Raw genomic sequence first — 27,618 nt, 5'->3', positions numbered from 1 at the left:
TGCTCATGCTGCTGGAATGATGATGTTTTTAAGCTTGGAGGTAAGCCGGGATGGGCAAATTTAGTTTTTGACAGACTGAATTTATTGGGTGAACAAAACTGCTCGGCATGGTCACATGATCACATCCGTAACCCACCGTCTGACGCACACTGATCACATCACCCCCTCTTCCCAAACCGAAGATTGATTTGACAGAAATTGACGTCTAACCTCTACAAATAGTGTATGATAGAAGTATGGGTAATTGCCTAGTTAACGTCGCTGTGTGAAAAATAACCGGCCAATATTAAAGTACTCTTCTAAAATTCTAGAAAATATAGTTTTGTAACATGTCCTAAATTTTTAGCTAATTTAGATGTTTGGAAATATTCGCACTTTGGTGTTTTAGTGTATGTTATAGGTAATAGTACATTGCCTAGTTAACGTCGCTGTGTGAAAAATAACCGGCCAATATTAAAAGTACTCTTCTGAAATTCTAGAAAATATAGTTTTGTAACATGTCCTAAATTTTTAGCTAATTTAGGTGTTTGGAAATATTCGCACTTTGGCGTGTTAGGAAGGATATGTAAACGACAGATAACACCAAAAAATATGAAGAAATTATTTCCAAACCGTGTTACGGCCCACAGCCATTATGTTTCTCATTTTCAAGAATGTGGTTAACAATATGCACAGTATTGTCTCATTTCGTGAACAAAGGCCCCACAGTAATTGTTACCTTGCGTTTGCTTTATAATCGTTCACCCAACTGAAACTATAATACCAGCTCAAATGAGCTCATTGCTCATCACACAGGTAGAACAGACACATGTGTGTGTGGATTTAACCAGAGAAGATCTGATGTAACATAGTTGAGCTGTTTTCAATGAGTGTTATCTTGGTTTCATAGCTTTTAATGGGGTTTAGGCCTAAGTCCTGCAACATGATGCAGTCATGTCTACAGTAGAATTCATCTCGACCTTTGCATGACTTAAACCCCATTAAAAGCTATTAAACCAAGATAACACTCATTGAAGCAACTCAACTGATTAAATCAGATCTTCTCTGGTTGTGCACAAGTGTCTGTTTTACATGTGCGACATCGCAATAAAGCTGGTATTATAGCTTCAGTTGGGTAACCGATTATAAAGGAAACGAAAGGAAACAATGGTATGTGTACCTTTGTTCACGAAATGAGACAATGGCGTGCTTTTTGTAAACCAGCATTCTTGAAAATGAGCAACATAATGATTGTTGACTTAACACGGTTTGAAATAATTTCTTCATATTTTTGGTGTTATCTGTCGTTTACATATCCTTCCTAAAACACAAAAGTGCGACCTTCCAAACACCTAAATTAGCTAAAAATTTAGGACATGTTACAAAACTATATTGTCTAGAATTTTAGAAGAGTACTTTTAATATTGGCCGGTTATTTTTCACACAGCGACGTTAACTAGGCAATGTACTATTACCTATAACATTAACTAAAACACCAAAGTACGAATATTTCCAAACATCTAAATTAGCTAAAATTTAGGACATATTAAAAACTATATTTTCTAGAACTTTAGAAGAGTACTTTTAATATTGGCCGGTTATTTTTCACACAGCGACGTTAACTAGTCATATCCCCATACTTTTAACGTAGGGCTATTTGTAGAGGTCACGCGTCAATGGGAAAGAGCACTGTGTATTGTGTATAGGAAAACGGACAGTAACTGCAGTATGAAAACAAATTATGTCGGGGCATTCTCAGCCAGTCACAAGCGACTTGAAGTCAAGATTTTTCGACGTCCCATCATACCCAAAAAGTCACCAACAAAATAACGACCAGCGTGGCGCCGTCAAAAGAGGGCGCTAGTTCACTCGCAAAAAATCTAGAAACATGGACGACTTGTTTATGATGAGAAATATTCTTTAGAGAAATTAATTACAAGATAATGTAATTTAGAGAGCTCAAATGTTTAAAATATTTATTTTATTCATTCAAGGTGTGAACACATATATGGGCTAGTGTTTTATTTTTCAGATTGCATCTAAATATAAGATTTGAATGTGAATCTAGGTAATTCTACTTGTTGTGTCCGGAAGTGAATGTCATTTTGTAGAGTGAATAATGATCACACAACGGAACCAAAAATAACTTATTACTCACATTTGCAAAGCTTGTATTTATTCCAATTTCCATCTTGAAGTTCTATTCCACTGAAAAATGGGTTTGTTTGGGCAAGCGAAGCAAAAAGATCCAAAAGAATTAGTAAGTATTGCAATCATCATGCATGCCGATTTCAGTAAGCTTAAATTTTTATTTTACCATTTCTAGTAGTACAGTACCGTATTTAGTTACTATCCTCTGCCAGAGCAGAGACTGGTGGCTGCAACTGCCTAATGAAAGGCATTGTAAGCTACTCATGAAGTCTAGCTTCAAATTTGCTCACCAACAATAGCTTCACATTCGAGGCTACGGCTGGAGTAGTCGGGATTATGCACTTTCAGTTTCGCACGCGTTTGAACGGGAATTGGATTGCGTACTTTTTCGATGTCTAGTGAGCAAATTTCTTCAATATTTTGAGAAAATGATGTCAAATTTTCTATTCTATATTGTTTGGTAATAATGTCTTTTGCCAATAGTATGTTTAAAGTTGTAATTTTGTGTTTTTGATCGCAAAGATCGGATATTTTCGCTCCTCGATTCAATTCTGAACCCTTCGCAAGGGTGCCGATTTCGCAGAACTTTGACGATAATTTTGCTTTTTGGACACTAAAATGCATTCGATCCTTAATTTTGTTTCAACCGAGTCTTAAATTAGCAAGCACAATAAGGTTGGTACCACTTTTATATACATTGATAAAATTTTTAAGATTTTTTTTCAAGTTTCTAACTGGCGCAAATTGTTAAGTGTGTATTTCCCATTGACATCCAAAATGGCGTAAGCCAGTCCTCAATATACATAGGTATGGCGTATATAGGACTGGCAAGCAAGTCTAGGCTGGAGTCCAATGCTGGGGTCTAAATAGTTCACCACGTACATTTGTAAACTTGTACTTGTAGTTGTATGGCTCAAAATTCGGACCGCTTCGCCATTAAGACATTAAATTAAGTTTACTACTTTCTGTGTTTTGAAATTTGTTGACGTTTTAATGATCCCCGATTTCCGGTCGATTATTTTAGCTGTGTCATGTCACGTGCATGATGCTAGTGGGTACAAATGGGTACCAGCCAAACTTCAGAAAAAAAAATCATGATCGCCGATAACGATGTGATATGGGACTTACATAGGATTACACAGAGATATTTCTTGTCAAAATTTGACCATTTCTAGGTAGCTTGGCCCTACTTTGTCTGCGTTATATGAAAAAGGACAGTCTTAAGTAAGTAAATGTGCAACGCTTTTGATGTTTTGATGTTTTGGGAGACTGGGAGGGATCAGAACAAAAAAATGATGGAGCCTATTCTTGACTGTATAATATTCCTTCAACCAGCTACCGTGCGGTAACAGTCTTATACGATGGACAGATAGTATCAGTTTGTGAATGAGGACATCGTATAAGTTCCTTGTACTAGGGCCTAAAGCTATTGAAATCTAGTAGAAATCGATGAAGCATGAGCCATGACATCATGTAAAGCAATGGAATTTGGAAGTAAGTACAACCGATCACAACGGGTGCCGGTCGCATAAAAAATTTTGTTAAAATTGCACTTCAACTAAATTCTACATTGTAGACTGTTCAAAATAGGCAACCTTTGCTGTAAAAGATACATTTGACTCATCAAAATAATTATCATCCAAATTTAAACTTCAACAAGACATTAACAAATTAACATGTGCTGTACGAAAAACATTAGCTTTGGACTCAACAATTGTGTGCATATTCGAAGCTTGAGTTCTCGAGTAAATTACAACCAAGTGTAGAAGGCATCCAGTGATAACACAGACATGCAGACATGAATGAAATAATACCAGAACCTCAATGCATTGTTTTAAAGTTTGTTTGGTTTATATAAGGCGGAAATTATTCAGCTTTTGTTACTGCGCATTAATAAAGTCCCAATTCACATAAGCGTGCGGCAGTCACGGATTACGCAACGCAAAACTAGCGTAAGCATTGTGCCCAACTGCGTGCATGCCATTCTATTTTTTTAATTCTTATTTATTCCGCCATAAGCTGAACAAACTTTAGCGGTTGTCATCTTTTTTCGGTGCATTCTTGGAAAATGATGAGTCATTTTTCATTTTAAGGTTCTGAAATATCTTTCAAGTTATCAACTTTTTTATCATCATATAGGTATGCTAGGTGAATTCAAATTTGCCATCAACTGCATCATTTTACATATCAAATTAAAGCCCTTGAGTAAAGAAAGCCAAAACTGAAAACATTTTTGTCATAGCACTTTCCGTAACAAAGTTACATCTTGTCAAATATTGACTTTCATCAAAAAGATTCTGCTAGCAAAATTCCCCAAAACATCATTTAGGGGTGTTTCTAGTTCTTAGTTTCATGGCGATAGCAGCTTTTTTTAATGGAACTGCTATCAAAATCCTCTAAAATTCCATGTGCGACTTGATTATCACCATAAAAATCATATATTTGGGTCAAGTGAAGTATAGAAAACATATTTATGTAGGTTTCCTTCACCGACCTGTTCTCGAAAAAATTTTAAATTTCTATGTAAATATGCATTGTGTTTGTGCCCCGGTCTCTGCGAATTTCGCTGACTAGCAAATGTGTTAACTAAGGTTTGCCTGTGATACCTACATCATAGTGAATTACTGGAGCTTTAAAATCAAAAGTTACCGTACACTTGCAAATTGAAGAGGAAAAAATATGGACCAACTCCAGAAAACGATGCAGGCAGGGACGAGAACCAAAAGTTTCATACAGTTTTACTGGAACTTAAAAATGATCAGCCAGTTGCCAGTCCTGTTTCACATTGCTAATTTACTTTATATTTCAGGTGCAAGAAATTACTAGGAATTTAAATAAAGAAGGCAGAGGGATTGACAGACAGATCAGATGTAAGTAGAACAGTTTATTTAACCAAGGGTTATTTGGAATGTAACAATAAAATACAAACAATTGTTTCTCTGGCCATAACTTTTAGTGGTATTTCTCTGTTCAGTTCAGTTGGAAATGGAAGGAATAAAATCACATTGTACCAAGTGTCCAAATACACAGCTCAAATGTAAAAGTTTCTGTATTTTGAAGAAATTGTCTTTGTTTCAAGTATATACTTTTATGCCCAGTTCTGACAATTGGCAGCAACTTGTGGTCTCACACCAGTAACTGTTCCTTGTTGGTTTGTGTTAAAAATAGCTTTAGAAAAAATCTTTTCTTCAAAGGAGTGAGTTAGTTCTTGTGGATGTTGAAATTGGCATTATTTGATCCCTCTAACATGGAGAAACTATAATAGGCTGACTGCCAATTGTTTTTTGATGGCTGGACCTCTCAAGGTCTGCTCTGCTACATATTACTAAACTAAGTTAACCTGTTATCGATTTTCTTGCAGCAATAGAAAGAGAACAAGACAAGGTCAAAAGGTCACTCAAAGATGCAGCAAAAAAGAATCAGAAAGATGTTTGTGCTGTCCTTGCCAAAGAAATAGTCAACTCAAGAAAAGTTGTGAACAGATTACACACATCCAAGGCACAGATGAGCTCTGTTTCTATGCAGATGAAAAACCAACTATGTGAGTACTGGGCTATTCCATTTAAAACCCACACTACCCCCATGGAAGATTTAGCTAAAGTCTTCCACAGAGGGAGTATGAGTTTCAATAGAATAGACATTTGGGTAACTTCCATTTGAAATACTCACTCCAGTTGTGGAAGATATATGTAAAGCCATAATACAGGGGGAGTATGGGTTTCAAAATGATTAACCCTGACCAATTACATTTGAAAAACATACTCCCTCTATGGAAGATATTTCCAAAATCTTCCACAGGGGTAGTGTGGATTTCAACTGGAATACATGTAACTCATTGAACAGGTAGATAAATTGGGCTATTCGATTTAAAATTCACATTCCCTCTGCTGAAGATTTTAGAAATATCTTCCACAGGGAAGTATGAATTTCAAATGGAATTATCCAACTCTGTTTGAACTCACTCTCCCTCTGGAAGATTCAGGTTGAATCTTTCTTCTCTGAACGAGGGTGTATGACATTCAAATGGAGCTGCCAAATGTGTTCATTTCATTTAAATTCATACTCCCTCTGTGGAAAACATTTCAAAAATCTTCCACATGGGGAGTGTGGACTTTAAATAGAAAAGCCCATTGTGAATTGATATGATCTGATCCAATCGGGCCAAAGGAGAGAATTTTGACAATTGAGTTACTGTCATCATCAGCTTGTTCAGTAGTAACTGTCTAACTGCCCATGCTGTTGTTAACATCAGTTCATAATAATAATAGCATAGTAATTTATAGTGTGTTATGCACAGGCGTATAAATCCCACAGGCCTCAGCTTACTTTACAGGCATTTACTGACCATTGTGGTGGAAGACAAAACTTTAATCAACGATGCTACATGTACACATGCTACACAAAAATTCTCTTGAATTAGTGAGCAGGGGATCAGTGTTTTAAATCCAGAGGGCAGCATATCAATTATTTAATGGTTCCCAGCATGACAATTGGGTGAAAGAGGATAGCATACAGGGCTAGCCTACAGTTTAATCAGCTCATAATCGGCGGGAACTGTTAGGCTTTTACCACTACGCCAAAAAGTGCGTTTTATATAAAGTAGATAGAGTATAGGACTTCGTATTAATAATTTGTGATACTTATGGCGAGATGACACAAGATAACTCTCAAAATAGAATATATTGATATTAATCCGCCATGTTATAAGGCCCGCTGATTACGAGCTGATCAAATTATAGTTAACAGTCTGTTGCCTGTACGCTTAATCCCCTGTTTGCCAATTCAAGAGAATTCATTCATGCAAAACATGAATTTAACAAGGTGACAATTCAATATTTGGCCCAAAATGACATATACCTTGTGGGAGAAAAAAATAGTATAAAGTTGTCAATAAGCTTGATGAAAATTGATGGAGTTTTAAATGTTGAAATATATAATTTCATTTCAGCTGTATTAAGAGTAACAGGAGCATTACAGAAGAGTACAGAAGTGATGAAATCAATGCAAGCACTGGTCAAGATACCAGAATTACAGACCATTATGATGGAGATGTCTAAAGAAATGATGAAGGTATGCAAGTCATATGAAAGCTTTGTAATATGTTATTTGTATATGAAGAGCTTTGTTTCAAAACCCCTTACATCCACTTGCCCATTTTTGAGAACACATCAAAAAATCATCAAAAAAATCACTGATATGTGGGGGATTGCAACAAAAGCAGTTTTTGGCTGGATGCTTGGGTAGGATGAGCATCCTGCCAAAAACTGCTTTTGTTGAAAAACACCTTATATCGGTGATTATTTTGATGATTTTTTGATGTGTTGTCAAAATTGGGCAAGTGGATGTAAGGGGTTTTGAAACAAAGCTCTTCATATGTACAAGGGTCATTCAAAAAGTTCTACCTCCATCGTCACACCTCTGTTATCTTACGTGCTAGGAAATGGATGGTGGTAGATCTTTTTGAATGACCGTCGTATATACAATGTACTTGTATATTTGCTTATCGTCGTTGGGCAGGTAAAACTTCCTATATGTCATTGGCCCCTGAACATGTTTAGAGCAAAACCTCCTATGTAACCCGCAAATAGATTCATCAGGATTGTCCAAATACAATTATATAAAATGTTCGTAAACAAATCCAATAAAAGGTGATGTTAACATATCTCAATGACGTTTCGTGCTTTCTCAAATTGAATGATCAGCTTTGACCTTTCTCGTCTGTTGCTTCTTGGTAGCAGACGTAGATGGCGCTGTCAATAACTGATCATAGATATGCGGAAGGAAGTAGTTGCCATAAATCCCTGTTGAGTGTATTAGCCTGCCCCCTCTTTCTTATCCATATTGATTCCTTTTATGTGTCTCCTTTTCCTGTTGGATTCAATGTCTCTTATTTTGGCTTCATCCCAGCCTATCACATGATTGTCTTCGGCGACGTGGTCTGTGAGAGCGGATTTCTTGGGGGCGCTTTCAACAGATGTTTTACGTTGGGCCCTAGTGTATGGTTTCTCCGACGCCAAATCAGATTCAGTTTTATGTTCTTTCATGCGTATCCCGAAAAGTCATGAAGTTTCGCCGATATATGATTTAGGGCACCCTAAGCAAGGAATTTCATACATGCAGTCAGAAGTTGTTTTGGTGTCACGTTTATCCTTAGGGTGGACAAGATGGTTTCTCAACGTTTTGTGAGGTTTGAAATTCGCTTGATAAAATTTTTTCCCTACGTAAACCATCTGTTGAAAGGAAGTAGTTGCCACAAATCCCTGTTGAGTGTATTAGCCTGCCCCCTCTTTCTTATCCATATTGATTCATTTATGTGTCTCCTTTTCCTGTTGGATTCAATGTCTCTTATTTTGGCTTCATCCCAGCCTATCACATGATTGTCTTCGGCGACGTGGTCTGTGAGAGCGGATTTCTTGGGGGCGCTTTCAACAGATGGTTTACGTTGGGAAAAAATTTTATCAAGCGAATTTCAAACCTCACAAAACGTTGAGAAACCATCTTGTCCACCCTAAGGATAAACGTGACACCAAAACAACTTCCGACTGCATGTATGAAATTCCTTGCTTAGGGTGCCCTAAATCATATATCGGCGAAACTTCATGACTTTTCAGGATACGCATGAAAGAACATAAAACTGAATCTGATTTGGCGTCGGAGAAACCATACACTAGGGCCCAACGTAAAACATCTGTTGAAAGCGCCCCCAAGAAATCCGCTCTCACAGACCACGTCGCCGAAGACAATCATGTGATAGGCTGGGATGAAGCCAAAATAAGAGACATTGAATCCAACAGGAAAAGGAGACACATAAAGGAATCAATATGGATAAGAAAGAGGGGGCAGGCTAATACACTCAACAGGGATTTGTGGCAACTACTTCCTTCCGCATATCTATGATCAGTTATTGACAGCGCCATCTACGTCTGCTACCAAGAAGCAACAGACGAGAAAGGTCAAAGCTGATCATTCAATTTGAGAAAGTGCTGTGATACAGCACGAAACGTCATTGAGGTATGTTAACATCACCTTTTATTGGATTTGTTTACGAACATTTTATATAACTCCTATGTAACCTCTTGGCAGTTTTGTTTTAAACATGTTCGAAGGCCACAAGTACATAGGAAGTTTTTCCTGCCCAACTACGATATTAAGATAAGTGTATCTGTTACTGCCTGCATTCAGTGCTCGAAATAAGCACTTACAAATGTATCTACTTGTCCAAATTATGGCGGACAACCATGATGAGCCATGCACTCTTCCAACGACAACCACTATATTTTACCTCTAATATCATGATTAATAAATAAATAGGCTTGACTTCATATTTCAATGTCTTACTATCATCAAGATCTGCAACAGTATTCTTCACAAGTTTTCATCACCTTTTCTCAATCAATTGCTAAGCTCAGTGTATGCCGGGATGTCTGCATGCTCAGTTCTGAATATTTTTCATTAACCGTTTCACTAAATTCACCAATGGTTCAGTGGTCAAGATGCACATTATCAGAATGATGAATTAGGAGCTAGGGCAAGTTTCTTAATTCTTGGCTCTGGATGTTATGGAGTGAAAAACATTCAACAAATTTGACATTTTTACCCAAATATATCACACATTTTTGGGACAACATAACTTTAAGGGATCTAGAATGAGCGTTTATGGCGTTTCGACAGTATTTTTTTGTGGGACATGAGAGCACCTCAGACGTATCGAATTGCATTCTGAATCTGAAGCATGTCTTTCTGATATCAAATAATTTTCATTTTTGAAATTCACGATATAATACAAATTTTATGACAAATTATTAAAATTTGATATTTTTCAAATTTTGATATATAACAGTCCTCCAAATAAATTTTATAAATCTAATGATATATTCTTAAAGTGTATGTAGCTGGGAGGAAAAGCCGGCGATCAATTGAAAATTTTGACCTTTTATATTGAAGATATGGAGTTTTTTCCCAAAAAGACCTAAAAAAATAGGTCTTTTTGGGAAAAAAATCCATATCTTCAATATAAAAGGTCAAAATTTTCAATTGATCATCGGCTTTTCATCCCACCTACATACACTTTAAGTATAAATCATCAGATTTATAAAGTTTACTTCAAGTACTGTTAAATATCAAAAATATCAATTTTAATGATTTGCCATAAAATGTGTATTACATTGCTAATTTCAAAAAATCAAAACTATTTGATATCAGAAGGACATTCTTCGTATTCAGAATGCAATTCGATATGTCCGATGTGTTCTAATGTCCCACAATAAATACTGTCCAAACGTTCATACCCCATCCCTTAAGGGCAAGCAAAATCTATGCTTAGGACAACCTCCTTATTTTGGACACTGGCTAGCATTATTGGTTTAGTTGGAACAAATGGGGTAACTGAATGGGTTTCCTCCATTAGGCCGTGGGCACTGGCCCCATCTGGTCCTGTGATAATTCCACCCCAAATCATACAATTCTGGTCTGTTGTTGGTTAAAGAAACATACAGATTCTTGATAAAAAAAATCATCACATTCTTGACCTTGTTTATGTTAATATTTAGGCTGGTATCATAGAGGAGATGCTGGAGGACACCTTTGAGTCGTTGGATGACCAGGAGGAGTTGGATGAAGCAGCACAGGAAGAAGTGGACAAAGTCCTGTTTGAGATCACAGCAGGTAGGTGCTTCACCCTAACCGCCCTTGCAAACTTGTGGGCTCAGAATTACAAGGTTCTAACTGCCATTATGGTGTTTTTGGAAATAATGGTACTTTTTCAAAAGCTTTAAAATGATACATAACTCAGCTAGTTTTGTGAAGTGTGAATGTGTTTAAAGCATTCACTTCTGGTTAAATTGCTTTTGTTTGCTTTTGTTTTTTGTGAACTTAAAAAAACCGAATGGTCAGTTATTACCTTGTAATTCTGAGCCCACACTACTGTCAGAACCTGGATACCACCCCTTTGGAGTGAGGCATTGGTGGGCAACCCATGAAGAGTTGAGGCACAAAGTAGTAGATGCTTTGTGTTATTTGTATTGCTTGTTATTGATATAATGGTTATTGATACACGGACTGTCCAGCAGGCTATGCGGAGACTAGATGATCTTCATAGCATTGTGGATTGATTATACCATCGGGTGTAATACATAGTGACGGCTGTCAAACCCAGAATGTTTTACATAGTGCCGGATGTAGATAGCAAATTTATCATGAAATGGACATCGGGAATTGTATTGGACATAGATTATAAACGTGTCATTACAGTTCAGCAATTCATGTGTATATTAAAAGTAGACATTTGAAAGTTATTTTCAAAATGTTAAAATGTTGAAAAATCAGACATCTCACATATGTAATAAATTGCCAAAGTTATCCATCACTCATCACTCAATTTTTGTGAAATCTCAACATCCGTCACTATGGATTTAACCGTATTGTCCAGATCCGTCATTTTGTAATACACTCGATGATACATTAAAGTTGACAAAGATGATTATAAGTTAAATCTTCAATCGTTAGCCAAACGTGTGCATCTATTCTGTTAGGTACACACAGTGTGCTTTATGTCTTCCAAATTAGAATGACTTTGACATTCCTTTTCCAATTTGCTTTCATCAGGTGCTCTCGGTGAAGCTCCAGCAGCTGTAGATAATGAGTTACCAACACCAGCAGCATCAGTGGCAGTGGAATCAGATGAAGAAGAGGAAGAAGTAGAAGACATGCAAGCCAGATTAGAAGCACTCAGAAGCTGATCTATTGCAAACAAGACTCTCTATAAAAAGTGGAAAGTGTCTGATGACTTACTCTGGCTCAGTGGGCATGAGTATGGGGTGACAGGGGAGGCAGAATAGCCCCTTAGAGATGTTTTGTTGGAAATGAGGATGGAATTAGTGTTAATTCAGTTCTCTTTAGTCACTGTTTCCTCTAAGACAGGACAAAAGTGTCAGTAACCAGGCTTTATTGTTATTGCCCCTTGCCACTTGCCTGCTTCTGGGTCAGAGGAAGCTCATCTAAAACACATTATGAAATGTTTCTCTCACAATTGAATTTGATGAGCTATCAATGCCTTGTTCAGAAGACAAAAGATATTTGTAATGCGATCTAATCCAATGGACTGTTCCAGTTGAAATCCATGCACCCACTTTGGAAGACATGACTTTAATCTTTCACACAGGGGGTGTAGATTTCAAATGGAGTTACCCATTTAGGTAACCCCATTTTAAATTCACACTCCCTCTGTGGAATACTAAGGTCCTGTTTTCTATAGGGGGTGTATGAATTTCAAATAGTCTAGCCCATTGTGCTGACTAGGTCATTGGAGAAAGAAGGGAAAATCAAGCTCACATCCCAATATCGTTCAGAAGTTCAGGATCAGATTTAATAAGTGTGAAAAAAGTATATAAGGGGTATGAACATAATATGAGAAGAAGAAGAGTTCAATAAGATTATGAGGGTATCACCCTGTAGGCTTTCAGCTGATATCAGCTTCAAAAGTGCTCAACGTTTACTGGAAAAGGAAAACTCTTTGAAAGTTCTTTGTGGTGTTGATAAAACAATGGAAACGTTTTACTTTTGCTGCATATTTAGCTAAAAGTTTGTAGACAGATGGTTGACAAAACACACATACTTAAAGTGGATCTATGAAGATACACTCCCATGAAGTAAAATCAAATAAAATGAACGGAGACGGGAAACAGTTATACTTTAGCAGCAAATTTTTGGTACCCAAGTGTACCTTCTTCAGGCTTTATTACAAAAAAGCCTGAAGCATGTTTTATAATAAAGCCTGAAGAAGGTACGCTTGGTACCAAAAATTTGCTGCTAAAGTATAACTGTTTCCCGTCTCTGTTCGTTTTATTTAGCTAAAAGTGTAACTTTCAAACAAAATCTTTAATACACTTTTCACAAAATCCTCCTCCAAAGAGTTGTTTGCAGTTAGACATGTGGCATTAAATGAATATTGCCATTTTTAGTTAAATCAATGTAGATCAGGAATCTAAAAATTCAAAAAGTATGTAAAAACTGACAAATCAGACCCATCTTACAGGTTTCGCAGTCTGGTCCAATTTAGTTTTCAAAATATTTTTTGTGAGTACAGTTGTTTTGGACTCGCCATTTAGTGTATTTTTATGTCTTGTCTTTATGTATATATATAGATATGTGTTCATGTTGATTCGTCACCTAGCAAACACAACACATTTTGCAGAAAATGTTTAAATGTTGGATTATATAAAGGGCATGGTATAAAACATTTGAATAACATTCAAAAACATTTTTTTAAATGTGTAAAAGATTCTAACATAATGTTATTCAGGCCTAAAAAATTGTTTGATTAGCGTAGCACAAAAGGGTCGGTTGGTCAGCATTTTTTTTACACACATTTTATGCTGTAAATTGCTTCTTTTTTTTTCTTTTTGTCAATTTTAGGTTTTGTTTTTTTTAATTATTTTTTTGCAAAAAAATAAGAAAAAAAGTCTAAGGTCGGGCCTATTTTTAGAGTCGGTCGGGTTACGCAATCAAACATTTTTTTTTAGGCCTCTCATGTTGATTTTGCAAAACTGTTTGGCAAAAATATTTGACAATACTATATTTGACAATACATTTGTAAAATGTAGTTGTGTATTTTCATAAAAAAACATTTTCATGACCTTTATATAACCTGGTATTTAAATGTTATTGAAACGTTTTGACCAAAACCAGCACACGTTTATAACACACTTATAACATGTTTAAAACATTTTTTCGTTTGCTGGTCAAATTCAGAAGGTAAAAAATGTACAGATTATTTGCAAAATACTTTTAAAAGGATTATTTAAGGGGGCATACTACACCCTCGATAAATTTGTGTCTATTTTTGCATTTTTCTCAAAACTAATAACACAGTGGTAACAAAAAGTTATGTATATTATAGGGCAAGGAATCCAATTACTACACTGGAATTTCAGTGACCCAAGACAAGCGGTTTGTTATTTATGATCAGAAATAAGGTACCGATAGGATGTACCTCGTTTCCTATCATATATACTGAACCTCTTGTCTTGAGTCACTGAAATTTCAGTGTAGTAATTGGATTCCTTGCCCCAATAATATACATAACTTTTTGTTACCAGTGTGTAATTATTTTTTGAGAAAAATGCAAAAATAGTCACAAATTTACCACATGGGTGTAGTACCCCTTAAAGGTGTAAAATGATATGACTGTAGAGGTACAATGTACAAAGAACTGGGTTTACAGCTTAATTGGTCTTGCAGCTCGTTTTACACGGTTCAAAATGATATTGTTTTGGATTTGGTTTACACTTTGACATAAGCATAAGCCAAGACATAATGTTCATAAATCGTTTCTGTTTCAGTTTCCAAGGAGGATGATATCCTGTCCTTTAATTATGTTATAATATATTATGTCCTTTAGTTTAATTTTTGTAGTAAGCCTTTTTTAATTTTGAAATTAACAAAATGCTCAAAGTTAACTTTAGAAAAGGGATGAAACATTATACATAGTAATTTTAATTTAGATTTCAAAATTTGAAGGGAAATTTATGTAAGGACAATTCTTGCAACTGGTTTAGGAAAAGGAATCTTAACCCTTAATTTATTTCTATAATCCAACCTTATTCTTAAGGGAAGGGGTATGAACGTTTGGACAGTATTTATTGTCGGACATGAGAGCACATCAGACATATCGAATTGCATTCTGAATATGATATTTTTGATATTTAACAGTACTCGAAGTAAACTTTATAAATCTGATAATTTATACTTAAAGTGTATGTAGGTGGGATGAAAAGCCGACGATCAATTGAAAATTTTGACCTTTTGTATACGGATTTTTTTTCCCAAAACACCAAAAAAAATAAGGTCTTTTTGGGAAAAAATCCATATCATCAATGTGAAAGGTCAAAATTTTCAATTGATCGTCGGCTTTTCCTCCCAGCTACATGCACTTTAAGAATATACCATTAGATTTATAAAATATACTTTGAGGACAGTTATATATCAAAAATTTGAAAAATATCAAATTTTAATAATTTGTCATAAAATTTGTATTATATCGTGAATGTCAAAAAATGAAAATTATTTGATATCAGAAAGACATGCTTCGTATTTAGAATGCAATTCGATACGTCTGAGGTGCTCTCATGTCCCACAAAAAATACTGTCGAAACACTCAAAACGCTCATTCCAGATCCCTTAATCATTGAGGTGATGACCCTTATTCTGAAATCTAACTTGATTCTGTATAATACATTAGTTTCACATGAGTCAGTGGAAGTAACTCTTTGTATATTTGTATATTCTTTATATTTCTTACTACTATTGATCTGTGGAAATATGAACCATAAGTTTTTTTGAACTACATAATTGTTTACTTATTTAGAGATAATTACATACATTTTACTATAAGTTTTATTTGTTTTTCAGTCAAATACAATTACTATTGGCTTAGTAGCCATAGATATTTGATTGATATTTATGCAGTTGAAATATTATGTGGGAAGCGACAAAGGAAGTATGTACAGGAAAATAAGGGGTTCCTCTTTCAGGTTTTTGTTTGTTTTTGTTTTTCCTATGGAGTCCAGACTCATCTAGTTTGAAATCTTGGATTCAGCCTCAAAACCTAAAACTACATACAAGACATTGTAATTATGTAAATATTTATAAGGCAAAAAATAAGTGGTCTCACAAACCCATACACATTAGTATGTAAAAGCCATCCTAGAGCATTTCCCTACCTACGCACTAGGCCTTTTTTTAAAGGATTTTGTTTTAGTTGTCAGAAAAAAAAAAGAAAAAATGGTCACAAAGTGACAAAAAAGAAACAAAGTGGGCTAAAAACAGATGTTTGAACCCAAAAAATCCAGCATAGCATTAAGCCTGTTTTACCAACAAATAAAAAAGAAAGCATAGCACATAGCTTTTTTTGTACAATGTTTGCGAGACAACCCTTTTTTGCCTTGTATAGATAAGATTAACAAATGAACAATTTGTAATGTAGACTTGATTCATTTTGTCAAGCACTCTGTTTATGATAATGTGCAATAAATGAAAGACTGAAGTCTCAATTCAAGTATATATTGCGAACATTTGATGAAGTAAAATTGAAAATTTTATGTCAACGCTTTAGGGACAAAACCAAACGTTTGATGATGTCCTTTTAACAAAAGTCCTTTTGTTAGTGGGAGGGTAAAACGGGATAATTTAGGAGAAAGAGGACACTGCACGTTGGAAAATGGAACGTTTCAGCTTCAGTGCTTAAGAAGGTTGCATGTGGGGACTTAACGGGCCGGGGGAGGGGGGGTCATGGTGTTATGTGTTCCCTCTCAAGTTTCAGACATTTTAAGAAAATCACTTAATTTGGTGAAACATCTGTTTTGTTATGTTTATATTCAGTTTAACTAGTTGTATCATTAAATTGATCCCCAGTGCATCTGCCTGTTCTAGTACAGTTTATGACACATATACTTTAAAAATGTATCACAGACCCGCAACTACCCTCCTTTTGTGGTGGGTTAGGGATCCCACCCCTTGGGGTACACCGCAGCTTATATTTTAAAACTTGAATTTTCAAAATTTAATAACATTTAATTTATTATTTAGAAAGCAAACTTTTTTTTTTAGAAGTTGGCATTATATCATCGTAAGGACATTTTGTTTTGGTTTCTAAGTATACTTCACCCGATTATTTCATTTCATTATTTTGTGATATGACTAAATAGCTACATAAAATATATTGATTTTGAAAGTGCACGTGATTCGATATTTATTGTCAATATTTGAACTTAGCTTTATAATGATGATACATGTAGTACACACCTGGCTCACTAATATGTCAAATTAACGGTATTAGGTTTTTTTAATGCTAATCGGAAAATAAATTAGTTCGAGCTATTTAAAAGGGTTGGTTTCATTAAAAATATAAATCCACTTAATTGGCGTTATTTTACTTAGCTACAGCTATAGGTCGATGAAAAAGTACATATCTGGATCATTAATGTCACGTTTACGGTATAATGTTTACAAAAGGTTAACCAGAATGTAACAACGAATAAAAACTCCCCAAAAGTGCACATAGGTGCCTACAATTTCATATAATTACAATATTGGTAAATGTTAAGCAGACAAGAAAATGTTGAATTAATTTAGAAAGGTAGGTTTTCATATTTTTTTTTTTTTTTGCACAAGTATATTTTCTAAGAATGTTCCAAAATTAATCAATTTTGGTCCAAAACGGCAAATTTTACATGATTTTGCCAAAATTTAAAAAAAAATCTCCAAAACACACATTGCATCGGTCGGGCCAGTAGAAAAGGTTTTTTTTAAAGTGATGCAAAGGTGCGTATAAGGTATCAGCTGATTGTATAAAATTGGGCAAAGTTGCATGCAAATTTTATTACAAAGGATTAAACACACTGTTTATGAATTAAATGTCTCTATAAGATGTATACTAAATGTCCTCAAGATGTTTAGTTCGTAAACAATTATATTAAATTAAAGCAATTATATTCCCAATTGATTTGACGTGTTCATCATTTACTGCTTTGGCCATCTTAATTTAATAGTTCGTCTCAAGTAAAAAAAATAACGCTGAATGCATTTTTTTGATGTTGTTTTTTTTTTGGTTTTTTACGTTAATTTTTAAAATCTGTGTGGCGAGCTTTTTGACAAGAATAAACCACCTTTTCAACTCTGAAGGAGGTTTCACTGTGATCAAGATGAAGAATTTTTATTTATTGAGATTTCCGATTTTGACGGGAAAAAACCCTGAAATTTACTAAATCCAGCTAAAATGAAGCACAAGGTGTACATATAAACCAATCATCTGTAGATAGCAAGGTGTATACATAACCCTATCTTCAGTAGATGGCAAGATGTATACCTATCTTCAGTAGATAGCAAGATGTATACCTATCTTCAGTAGATAGCAAGGTGTGCACATTAACCTAATCACCTATCTTCAGTAGATAGCAAAGTGCACACACAAACCTATCTTCCGTAGATAGCAAAGTATACACATAAACCCATCTTCAGTAGATAGCAAGGTGCACATATAAACCTATCTTCAGTAGATAGCAAGATGTATGCATATCTTCCATAGATAGCAATGTGTACACATAAACCTATCTTCAGTAGACATGGTAGATAGCAAGATGGACACAAAAACCTATCTTCAGTAGATAGCAAAATCTCTGCATAGCTTCTGCAGATTGCAAAGTATACACATAAACCATGTAAACCTATCATCAGTAGATAGCAAGGTGTATATTAGGGTGGGGCGAAAAACGCTTTTTTTTCTCGGATTGACTTGAACTCTCGGAGAATTTTACTGGGGTACATACTATATGTGCTGAAATATCAGTAAGATCGAAGCATGTTTCACCCAGGCAGTAGATTTTCACAAAATTCCTACTTTTTTGCTATATCTTACTGTATAACTCTATATACAGAGAAATCAGTAGAAACAATCTAGGAAAAGTAGGCATTCAGATGCCATATCCTAACCAATATTAAACACTTTGGGTAGTTTGTTTGGACCCTCTAGAGCATCACCAAATAGCAAGCAGTCTCCAATTGGTTACCATTATTTTTGCTAAAGACACCTATGTAAGTTAAATATGAATGATATTTGAGTTGCTATATTAAGGGTAGGGGTAGCATTATGGAGCGTTTCTTAATAACTTAATAAACCTTATATCTTCCGAATATAACAAGGCATCCATGTTTCTTTAATAGAAAGGCGTACATAATAATAGCTATCTACAGTAGATAGTAAGACACACAAACATATCTTCATTGGACATGGAAACCTATCTTCAAAAGATAGTAAACATATATAAAATACAGCTGTCTAGGAAAGTATAGCAAAACATACAAATAAATCAACATTATAGAGAGAGCAAGTGAGTATTAAACACACACATACCCACACCCCCTCACCCCTCCACGTAATCATCAGTAGACTGGAGTATAGATACCTATCTTCAGTAAGATTATAAATACATATAAAGCTATCTTCGGGAGACAGCAAGGCGTACATATAAACTTAAGTGGATAGGTAAGTGTACACGTTAGCCTCTCTTCAGTAGACAGCAGACCACACATATAAAATAAGTATAGTAGGCCTAATACATAACAACCTAACGTTCAATACAGATTAAATTGTCTTCAGTAGATAGTGAAACATGACTTTTACAAATTATATATCTTCAGTAGACAACAAGGTAAAGTGAAACAAAGCGGAACATTCATGTGAAGCTATTTCTAGTGTAGTGACAAAGGAAAAATGTGCATATGATAAGTCTATCTTCAGTAGATAGCAAGCTATAGCATGATTTAAAGCTATCTTCAGTAGATAGCAAAGCATACATTTATTATATATAAAAATGTCTTTAAAGACAGCAAAACACACATTAAGTCATTTTCAGCATACAACAAGGCAAACATGTATATCAAGCTATCTTCAATACATCATTCAAGGGGTGTTACTTTTCAATATCAACTGTTTTACGAAAAACGAGCGGTTTGTAATAAATGTAAGACAATTACTCAGTGCGGCGGCGCTGCACTCGCAGCATTTATATTGCTCCATATCAGACCTTCCAAAACTACTGCACACGTGCAAGAAAAACGTGTTATTACACTTGGTGAACTCTTAATTACTTCATGCGTTTTATCCAAAATTAAATTATTTGACAATGATTACGTTGTATTCGATTTTAATTTTCCTATACATTTTTCTTCAATTTTATTTCACGTCAATAATGTGACACCTATTGAGCTCTTCCAGATCACGATTGGCTGTATTTATGACAAAATTTGAGAACATCAAAAATGGTAGCAGGACCGTTGCTGACAAATGCTAAAAAAATTAACATTTCTGACGGTACAGTTCTGTCAGCATGGTCAGGGACACCCTGTATTACTCCTATCTTAAGCCTAAATACAGACATTAGCGAGATAAGCCTAACACTATATTTAAGCCTTGTTTAGTTTACTTACTATAATCAACAATGTTCCCCGGGCATGATCCGTATATTGTGATCATTTTATTTCAATGTTCACCAGGCATGCACGACTTAACTTTAATGTATTTTATCTTAAAATTTAATAGAACATGATGAATACACGATTTACACGAAAGAGACAAATTAACGCCTTTGACATTTTGTCCGCTATTCCGTCTATAATAGCATGTTTATGTTAAGGATGACATACTTTCAATATTTGTATAGATTTATATAGGTCGAGCGTGTAAAGGATACTTTTAAGTGTGGCTTGACAAACGAGCTGAGAAAAAAAGCATTTAAAATGCCTTTTTTCAGCTCGTTTGACAAAGCCACGCTAAAATCTACGTTTGAGTGGAAAGTGGGACGTGCGGAATATGGCAGAAGGAAGTCCTTTGGTCAAACAATATACTTTCAAATCGGTTCGTAAAATAATAATAAACTGGTGCCTTTGCTACATTTGATGTCTCTTTGAAAACATTAAATGGTTCTCGGATGACCCATAATGCAGCAGAGACGATGTATTTTTAGAACAATTTCAGTTTTCTGTGCTTGTAGGCTGTACAGTTCACCGAGACAGTTTAGCACGGGTTTAGGGCAAAAAGTACCTCAGAACAGAGCACATTCTAATCTTTAAAAGTATTACTTAGCACGGTCTATTTTCAACAAGAAAAATGGATGTTATACAGACAACCTGTGCAACAAATACTAGTAGGGTGACATGACGGTGATACGTATAACATGATGTTGCAAAGGATTCTGGGAAGGATAAGATATCCTCTCTGATAATGGATGATCCTCGAAAAAATAGAAGCAGAACCATGAAGACCGGGGTGCTCATATGGGGACATTTTCAGCCTCAGGTATATCAATGACTCCTTTTTCTATGCCAATTTTGATATATGGATGGGTCCTTTTTTTCAACATTGTCTGAATTTCATCGGAAAATATCACAATTTTGCCTCACTGCAGCCAACATTTTTGAAATTTCCCAAAAAATATGGAGGAAAATTTGTAAAAATTAAGACAATTTGTGTTAAATTTGTCCGGAAAATGTTGAATTTGTGTATATTGATGGGTCTATAATGACTCTGCCATTGATGCCCCACTGCGGTGGAAATATGTGGACGATTTAACCCTTGGGGAAATTGTTTGTGTGAAGTCCAAAGGCAGCTCCGAGTTGCAAAATGATCTTAACCAACTTGGGACTTGGTGCAATGAAAATGATATGGTTCCCAAGCCAGAGAAATGTCACATTATGCATGTTTGCTCTCTAAGAAATGAGCCCCAGTTTCCAGTTTTTACTATCAATGGCAAGAAGGTCGATACCACTAACAGTATGAAACTTCTGGGAGTCACAATTCAAAACAATCTCCAGTGGGATATCCAAGTTGGTCAAATGATTACAAAGGCTTCAAAGAGAATGTACATGCTCTATGTTCTTAAGCGATTCAGAGCTTCTGCTAGTGATCTGACATCGGTCTACCAAATGTACGTGCGTCCGGTATTAGAATATGGCAGTCCTCTGTGGCACAGTAGTATCACTAAACACCAAGCTGACCAGATGGAACTTATCCAAACTTAAGGGATGGGTTTATATGTGTGTAAATGGAGGAGAAATGGGAGGATTTTGGCATGTTTGCTGTGATTGTTTGCCTAGCAATATTGATCACAAGTACACAATTGATGGTGCATATCAAGGACCAAACTCTATAGTTTTATATTTGAGCACGATCACTTCTGTAAGGTCATGGGAAATTATGTAAATCGGCTTTTATATTTGATGTTGCATATCGGCTCACGCACTTTTTTTTGTACTCAGTATTTCACAAAGTCCCTGTACTCTGATGACCCTATGACTTTTTGCTGGTATGTTGAGCACTTTAAACAATTAATTATAGTACTTACCTCCTACTTTAGGAACATGCATATGCCTTAATGTATGTCGACCATGTCAACAACCCAGTGTAGTTTTACATGGTTGGAAAAGTCTATTTCCTTTCGCTATTTTGCCAATCATAATTCATAAATTGTCCAAATAAAAAACAAAAAAGAGTTTTGCAACTATTCCGCCAGCAAGGAAACACAAATTTATGTGTATCCAGTGCGTCCTTTACGTTTAAATAGTTCAGTTTATTGTCAAGTTGTGCCTCTATACGCCATATTTACGGAATTGATGATACGAGCTGATACGGAATTTTTAACCCAAATTTCTTGAAATATACATTACCTTTTTAACTTCTCGCCACGAAATTGGATTCATAAGAAGGTCAAATACAAGCCTTCCATTATGGCTGGTATCATCATCTCGATTGGTGTCTTGTGTTAGTTCCATATTTTGCTGGTAGAAGTTCAATGAAACCCTCCATAATTCACGACTGCTGTCACTTGTGTTATAAACTCGATGTGTTTACTATATTGTCGCTCGGGTCCGCGACTAATCGCATGGACCGGTCAATCATTAGCTATTCTATACACTTTTCAATAGCCTTATTGTGATGTGTGGGAGTTTTAAAAGCCGAGCCATGAACAAAATATAATGCGAGCACCCGGGGGGCATCAACTTTAGAGGTGACGGTATGTGCCTGTCAATATATGCCCCTCTTTTGAAGCCGACTATACCCGATGACCAGGCACCTTCAGTTTTCAAAATATCATACCCAATGACCCCTTTTCATTTTGATTGTACATAATGACCCTTTTTTTTATAAAAAACCCCAACGTTTTGTACTGATATGCGCCTACTTCGCGGCACATACCCATCAATTCTAAAGTTGAGTGCCCCGGGGCGAGCGCATACTGCGGGCCAATGAACAATGAGATAGTGGCTTTTCTGATATAGCTTTGAGGAACTGTTGAAGTATAAATCAGCCAACGAGTAGGTGTGTCCAAATTGCACATCTTGAATTGAGGCCAAGACATGCTGTTATTTCAATTGTTATACCGTTCCGGTTGGTTGATTACCTACCATTGCCTACGAGATGCAGTTCTAAGGTGACAGAGGGACAGGTCTGCAATTCGATTCCACAACCATTCATACCTTTCATCTGTTTTATTGTATTATCGTGCGAATTGCTCCGTGGTACCTTACGGGTACCTGAATTTTATTTGAATGAAGGTGACTCTGTCATGCTCGACGTCATATTGCATAATTTCTATACAGTATATGCAATAAACCAACCAGAACAGTATAACAATTGAAATAATAGGCAGTTCTAAGATAGGTTAAGAAGAATATAACGTCACAATTCTGTATTATTATTCAAGGTTGTAACGTGTGTCTATGCTGTCATGTAGGCCTACCTGGCAACAGACACGCCCCCGGTACAAACAGATGAAATTTGTAGAAGCTTGTAGAAAAGCGTGATTATGACAAAAAACATTAAAAAATGATACTTTGAGGTATTGTTTTTTTAATTTTTGTATGGCAGATCATACATACACATGTGCTGAGGTCAAAAAGGTAAAAATTTTGTTTTTGACCCCTGACTCACCTGTCATTCCAAACAACCCCTTAAGCGCGCCTGCCGTATAATACTCGGTAACCAGTACAGCTCGTATTCAGAGGCTCTGAAGACGCTTGAGCTCTGTTCTCTTGTTGAAAGGCGAGAACATCTCCTTAGAGGTTTTGGCGAGAGCATTTTGAAATCAGAGCGTCACAACAGGATGCTCCCTGCTCCCAAAAGTAAAAGACACGGTAAAAACCTCAGGAATGCTCAACAACTTGACCCGCCTAGATGCAAGAGAACTCGCTACCAAAAATCAACAATTCCTGCAGTTGTGAATCTTTTAAATTCTTGATTTGTTGTTTGTCAAAATATGGGTTTTTTTTATATATATATATATTTCTGTGTTTTTTGATGTATGCATTGTTAACCAGATGTCTCAGTTTTCTGACTGTATTTCTGGATTTTTATACCGTAATAAATAAAAAAATAAATAAATAAAAAATAAATAAATAAAGCTATTACATAAATCATGAAACCAATCATTTCCGCAATTATGACAAAGGGATTTAACAAGAAAGAATTATTACCGGTATTACAGCAACCTTGAACATGTTGGAGAAAACCTCTCAGGAATATATTTTTCTGAGCAATTTGCTTTCGCGTAAAAAAATAAAGCATAATGATAAAATCACAGCCTTTGGATTCGTCTGTGATTTGCACGTGGTGTAAGAAGTCAGTTATGTCGTATACATAATACTACACGAAACCAATTCGACACCTCGGTGCGTTAAATTTCACAGTGCAGCCGTACATTTTACTATGCCGATATATTAAAATTTGTCTTGGATCGTAATAGAAAGACAACTAATGTGTTATATGTTTGGTTTGAACTAGTAGGATGTTGTATTAAGAATTATCAGTGGCGTCTATGGTTGCCTGGAGACAAGTGATATCATATCTGACTATATGTCAATCTGAATGTCATGTGTGCTGAGATAAAACTCATCACAAAGCAGACTGTCCCCGATGGGGTTTGCAATTATATCTTTCATCATTTACTATTGATAATAACATGAATGGCACACCTCATAAATCGAGAGAACTTCTTCTTCCACACAATGACGATAATACCATAATTGGATTATTATTATTAGATGAACTTACTAATTACTTAATTGACAATGAGGAGCAGTGATTTAATGGAAGATATTTAAGCATTACATCGGAGACGGGACACATTTCTCATATAGCGCTCTGTAAGACACTAAACCTATTACTTAAGTGCGTTTTGCAGATTTGTTATTTAGTACATTTGCAACTAGCAAAACGTAGCACACGAGAATGCCAGAAGAAACGTCGTCAAAAAACACCTGTGTTATAATCCAATCACGGTTGCATATTAAGACTGCGAGAGTATATATACTATAACAGTTTGATAGATATTCTTACCAATTTAAGACAAAAGACATTGTGTTACTTCACGAAGAGCAATACCAAGATGAAACTCGCTGGTTTGGGAGTGAGATAACCAGACATTTGTGTGTGTTCACAATTAAAGATGTATAAAAGTATGTTTAGACAATACATTGGAGGATGGGACATATCTGTCTACTTTTGGTGACAAGAATATTCAATATATCGGCTATGAAAGCACTTTCTTACCAAAAGGACATTTTTGCAACATATTTTGTATTGTTCCTTCTATTCCAATCATGCAATGCCGTAGTGGACTTAACAATGGGTGTTCTGGGTCCTTGGAACACCTCATCACCAGATGCCTTTCCATTTTGGGCAACGAGAACTTTAGGTGCTGTAAGCCTAGCAGTTGATGAAATCAATAACGCCGGGATTCTCGGCGATGACAAACTGCTTACATTTGCATATAAAGACTCGGATTGTGATTCGAAACAAGCAAGTGGTTCTACCGTTGAGTTATACTCAACCAAGCAAGTCTCATCCTATGTTGCCCCGCCGTGTTCAACTCCTTGCAGAAGTGTGTCTGATTTAACCGATTTTTGGCAAAACCCAACAATAGCTTGGTTTTGCGCTGAAACTGAAAGAACAAATGATAAATACCTTGTAAGAACGTATGCACCTTTTTCAAGCATTAGTAACATTGCTACTATAACAATGGAGTACTACAAATGGACATCAGCTTCTATTATTTTCCCAAGTTCAAATACATGGGAAAGTTTAGCCTTTCATATAAGAGAACACCTTGATGATAATAACATTGATGTTGCCTGGTTTTATGATTATCATCAGCCATTGTCGCTAGATAAAGCCAAGGAAATACTGCAAAAAGTTAGGACCGTATCTCACGGTAAGATGGCTCACTTATTTTATAAACTTTTTAGAAGTGGTGTACGTACCCTGAGCAAAGAAGTCATTCGTCTAATCTCGTTGAGGGAAAGTGGGCAGGGGACTCCTCACAAGCATTCCATCAAATGACCATAGATCATACAGGTGTCTGATGGGTGTTCTTCTGGGGAAATGCCACATTCTTTGAGGGAAAGTGGGCAGGGGACACCCCACATTCCCCATACTCCATCAAATGACCATAGATCATACATGTGTTTGATGGGTGTTCTTCTGCATGGGGAAGTGTCACATTTTGTCCCTTCTTTGCGTCTTCCTGTGGCATATCATGCAGAAGTCCAAGTGTTTTGGGTTTCTGTAACACTTTTAATTTTTCATGTACACAGTTAAGGTATAAGACAGTTTCACTAGCCTAAAAACCTAAACACCAAAGTTAACACATAAACATCAACCAACAGATTGTTAAGATCTAGACATTTAACACATAGAAAGTAAACACATCAAATATTTACAAAGTAAACTCATTTGCATTTACTTTCCGAACAATTTGAAAGTAAACATTTTAAATGTTTAAATATATACTCCCATGTGTTTTCGATTTGTGTTTATGTGTTTACTTTGGTGTTTAACCCAGTGAAACTGTCCATACTTTAACTCGAACATGCATATTTATAAAAACGGCACCAAAACCCACCAAAGCAACAAACTACTGTCATTCAATAGTAGTTCCCGGTCCCTTGGCTTCTACCGAGCGATCCGATTATCGTGTAATAAGATACGGTGATTTAATAACAGCAAGGCTGCGATTTCCAAACGTACGTACGTACGTACGCGCGCCCGTATATATATTCAACATCCCGTTTAAATTGATATAGGGACGTACGATACGTACGTTTGGAAATCGCAACCTCTGTAAGTCTCAAAGAACCGTAATTGTACATTACACATCCAGTAATTACTCCCAAATCTCCATAACCTCGGAAGTGGTTATTACTAAAGAAGAATGCAAAATGTTTGTTTGCTAGAAAGCATTTGACCATGTTGACTCCGCTGATAAACTCAACAACCCAAATGGCATGACTTTCGTTCGCTGCCGCACATGCGGTGCTAAATGATCATGATGATGGGTCCTCCGCGCCCATGAATGAAGTGGCGTCCGAATTGAGCGTTATTTCGTAAATTTAGGTATAGGGTATCCGGGAGCTTACGGGCTGGTACGGGTTATGTTAGGGTTATGCTTAGGATTAGTTGCTCGATTTCACAGCATCTTGCGAATGGTAGTGAGCTTTGGCAAAAATTGCATTGATCATTTCATAGCGAGTGTGTAGAAGGATTCAAATATCACAGATATACTTTTGTAGGTCCTGGTGTTTTGAGTTAGGCCTATGTTGTAAAGAGGGCTGAAACAACAACACTTTTTTAAAACGTACATAACTCATTAACAACAATAAATTAAGTTTTCAGGCTGCTTCGACCAACAATACATCGTCTACCCTTAAATAGTTTTTCTTTAGATTGTAGGGCCTTAGTATTTGATATATACACTGCCTTGCATGTCAAAATGATATTCATTGCTAACTCATTTTGTGTGATAAAAAAACCACTGTCTGATTTAACTAATTACATAATACGTTTCCACGTGCACAATAATTATATTGTTACATACGACGTATGAGAAGATAATTGTATTATAGTATAACTTAATTTATTTTAAACTAAATGTGATATTATAT

The 27,618-nt window shown here is 35.8% G+C and overlaps 2 protein-coding genes across 2 annotated transcripts; both read left to right on the top strand.

Annotated features, from left to right (window-relative positions):
* Window positions 1-2,053: 2,053 nt before the first annotated feature.
* On the top strand, window positions 2,054-13,433 carry LOC140148124 (charged multivesicular body protein 3-like). Its single transcript, XM_072169979.1, has 6 exons — window positions 2,054-2,239; window positions 4,940-5,000; window positions 5,492-5,671; window positions 7,079-7,200; window positions 10,680-10,794; window positions 11,734-13,433. The coding sequence occupies exons 1-6, from the start codon at window positions 2,195-2,197 to the stop codon at window positions 11,865-11,867; spliced, it is 657 nt and encodes a 218-aa protein (XP_072026080.1). The 5' UTR covers window positions 2,054-2,194; the 3' UTR covers window positions 11,868-13,433.
* Window positions 13,434-25,159: 11,726 nt separating this feature from the next.
* Window positions 25,160-26,017, top strand: LOC140147095 (uncharacterized). Its single transcript, XM_072168869.1, has one exon. The coding sequence runs from the start codon at window positions 25,160-25,162 to the stop codon at window positions 26,015-26,017; it is 858 nt and encodes a 285-aa protein (XP_072024970.1).
* The last annotated feature ends 1,601 nt before the right edge of the window (window positions 26,018-27,618 follow it).

This window comes from Amphiura filiformis, chromosome 3 (assembly GCF_039555335.1).
Source record: "Amphiura filiformis chromosome 3, Afil_fr2py, whole genome shotgun sequence".
Lineage (NCBI taxonomy): Eukaryota > Metazoa > Echinodermata > Ophiuroidea > Amphilepidida > Amphiuridae > Amphiura > Amphiura filiformis.
The sequence above is the reverse complement of the archived record's forward strand: the minus strand, read 5'-3'. Positions and strand labels throughout refer to the sequence as shown.

What these genes read in the sequence shown, in the direction of transcription:
- LOC140148124 (XM_072169979.1), top strand. Translation starts at nt 2,195, where the DNA reads ATGGGTTTGTTTGGGCAAGCGAAGCAAAAAGATCCAAAAGAATTA. An exon ending in GATTGACAGACAGATCAGAT is followed by an intron (nt 5,001 to 5,491) that starts GTAAGTAGAACA and finishes ATTTTCTTGCAG; the next exon opens with CAATAGAAAGAGAACAAGAC. An exon ending in GCAGATGAAAAACCAACTAT is followed by an intron (nt 5,672 to 7,078) that starts GTGAGTACTGGG and finishes ATTTCATTTCAG; the next exon opens with CTGTATTAAGAGTAACAGGA.
- LOC140147095 (XM_072168869.1), top strand. Translation starts at nt 25,160, where the DNA reads ATGGGACATATCTGTCTACTTTTGGTGACAAGAATATTCAATATATCG.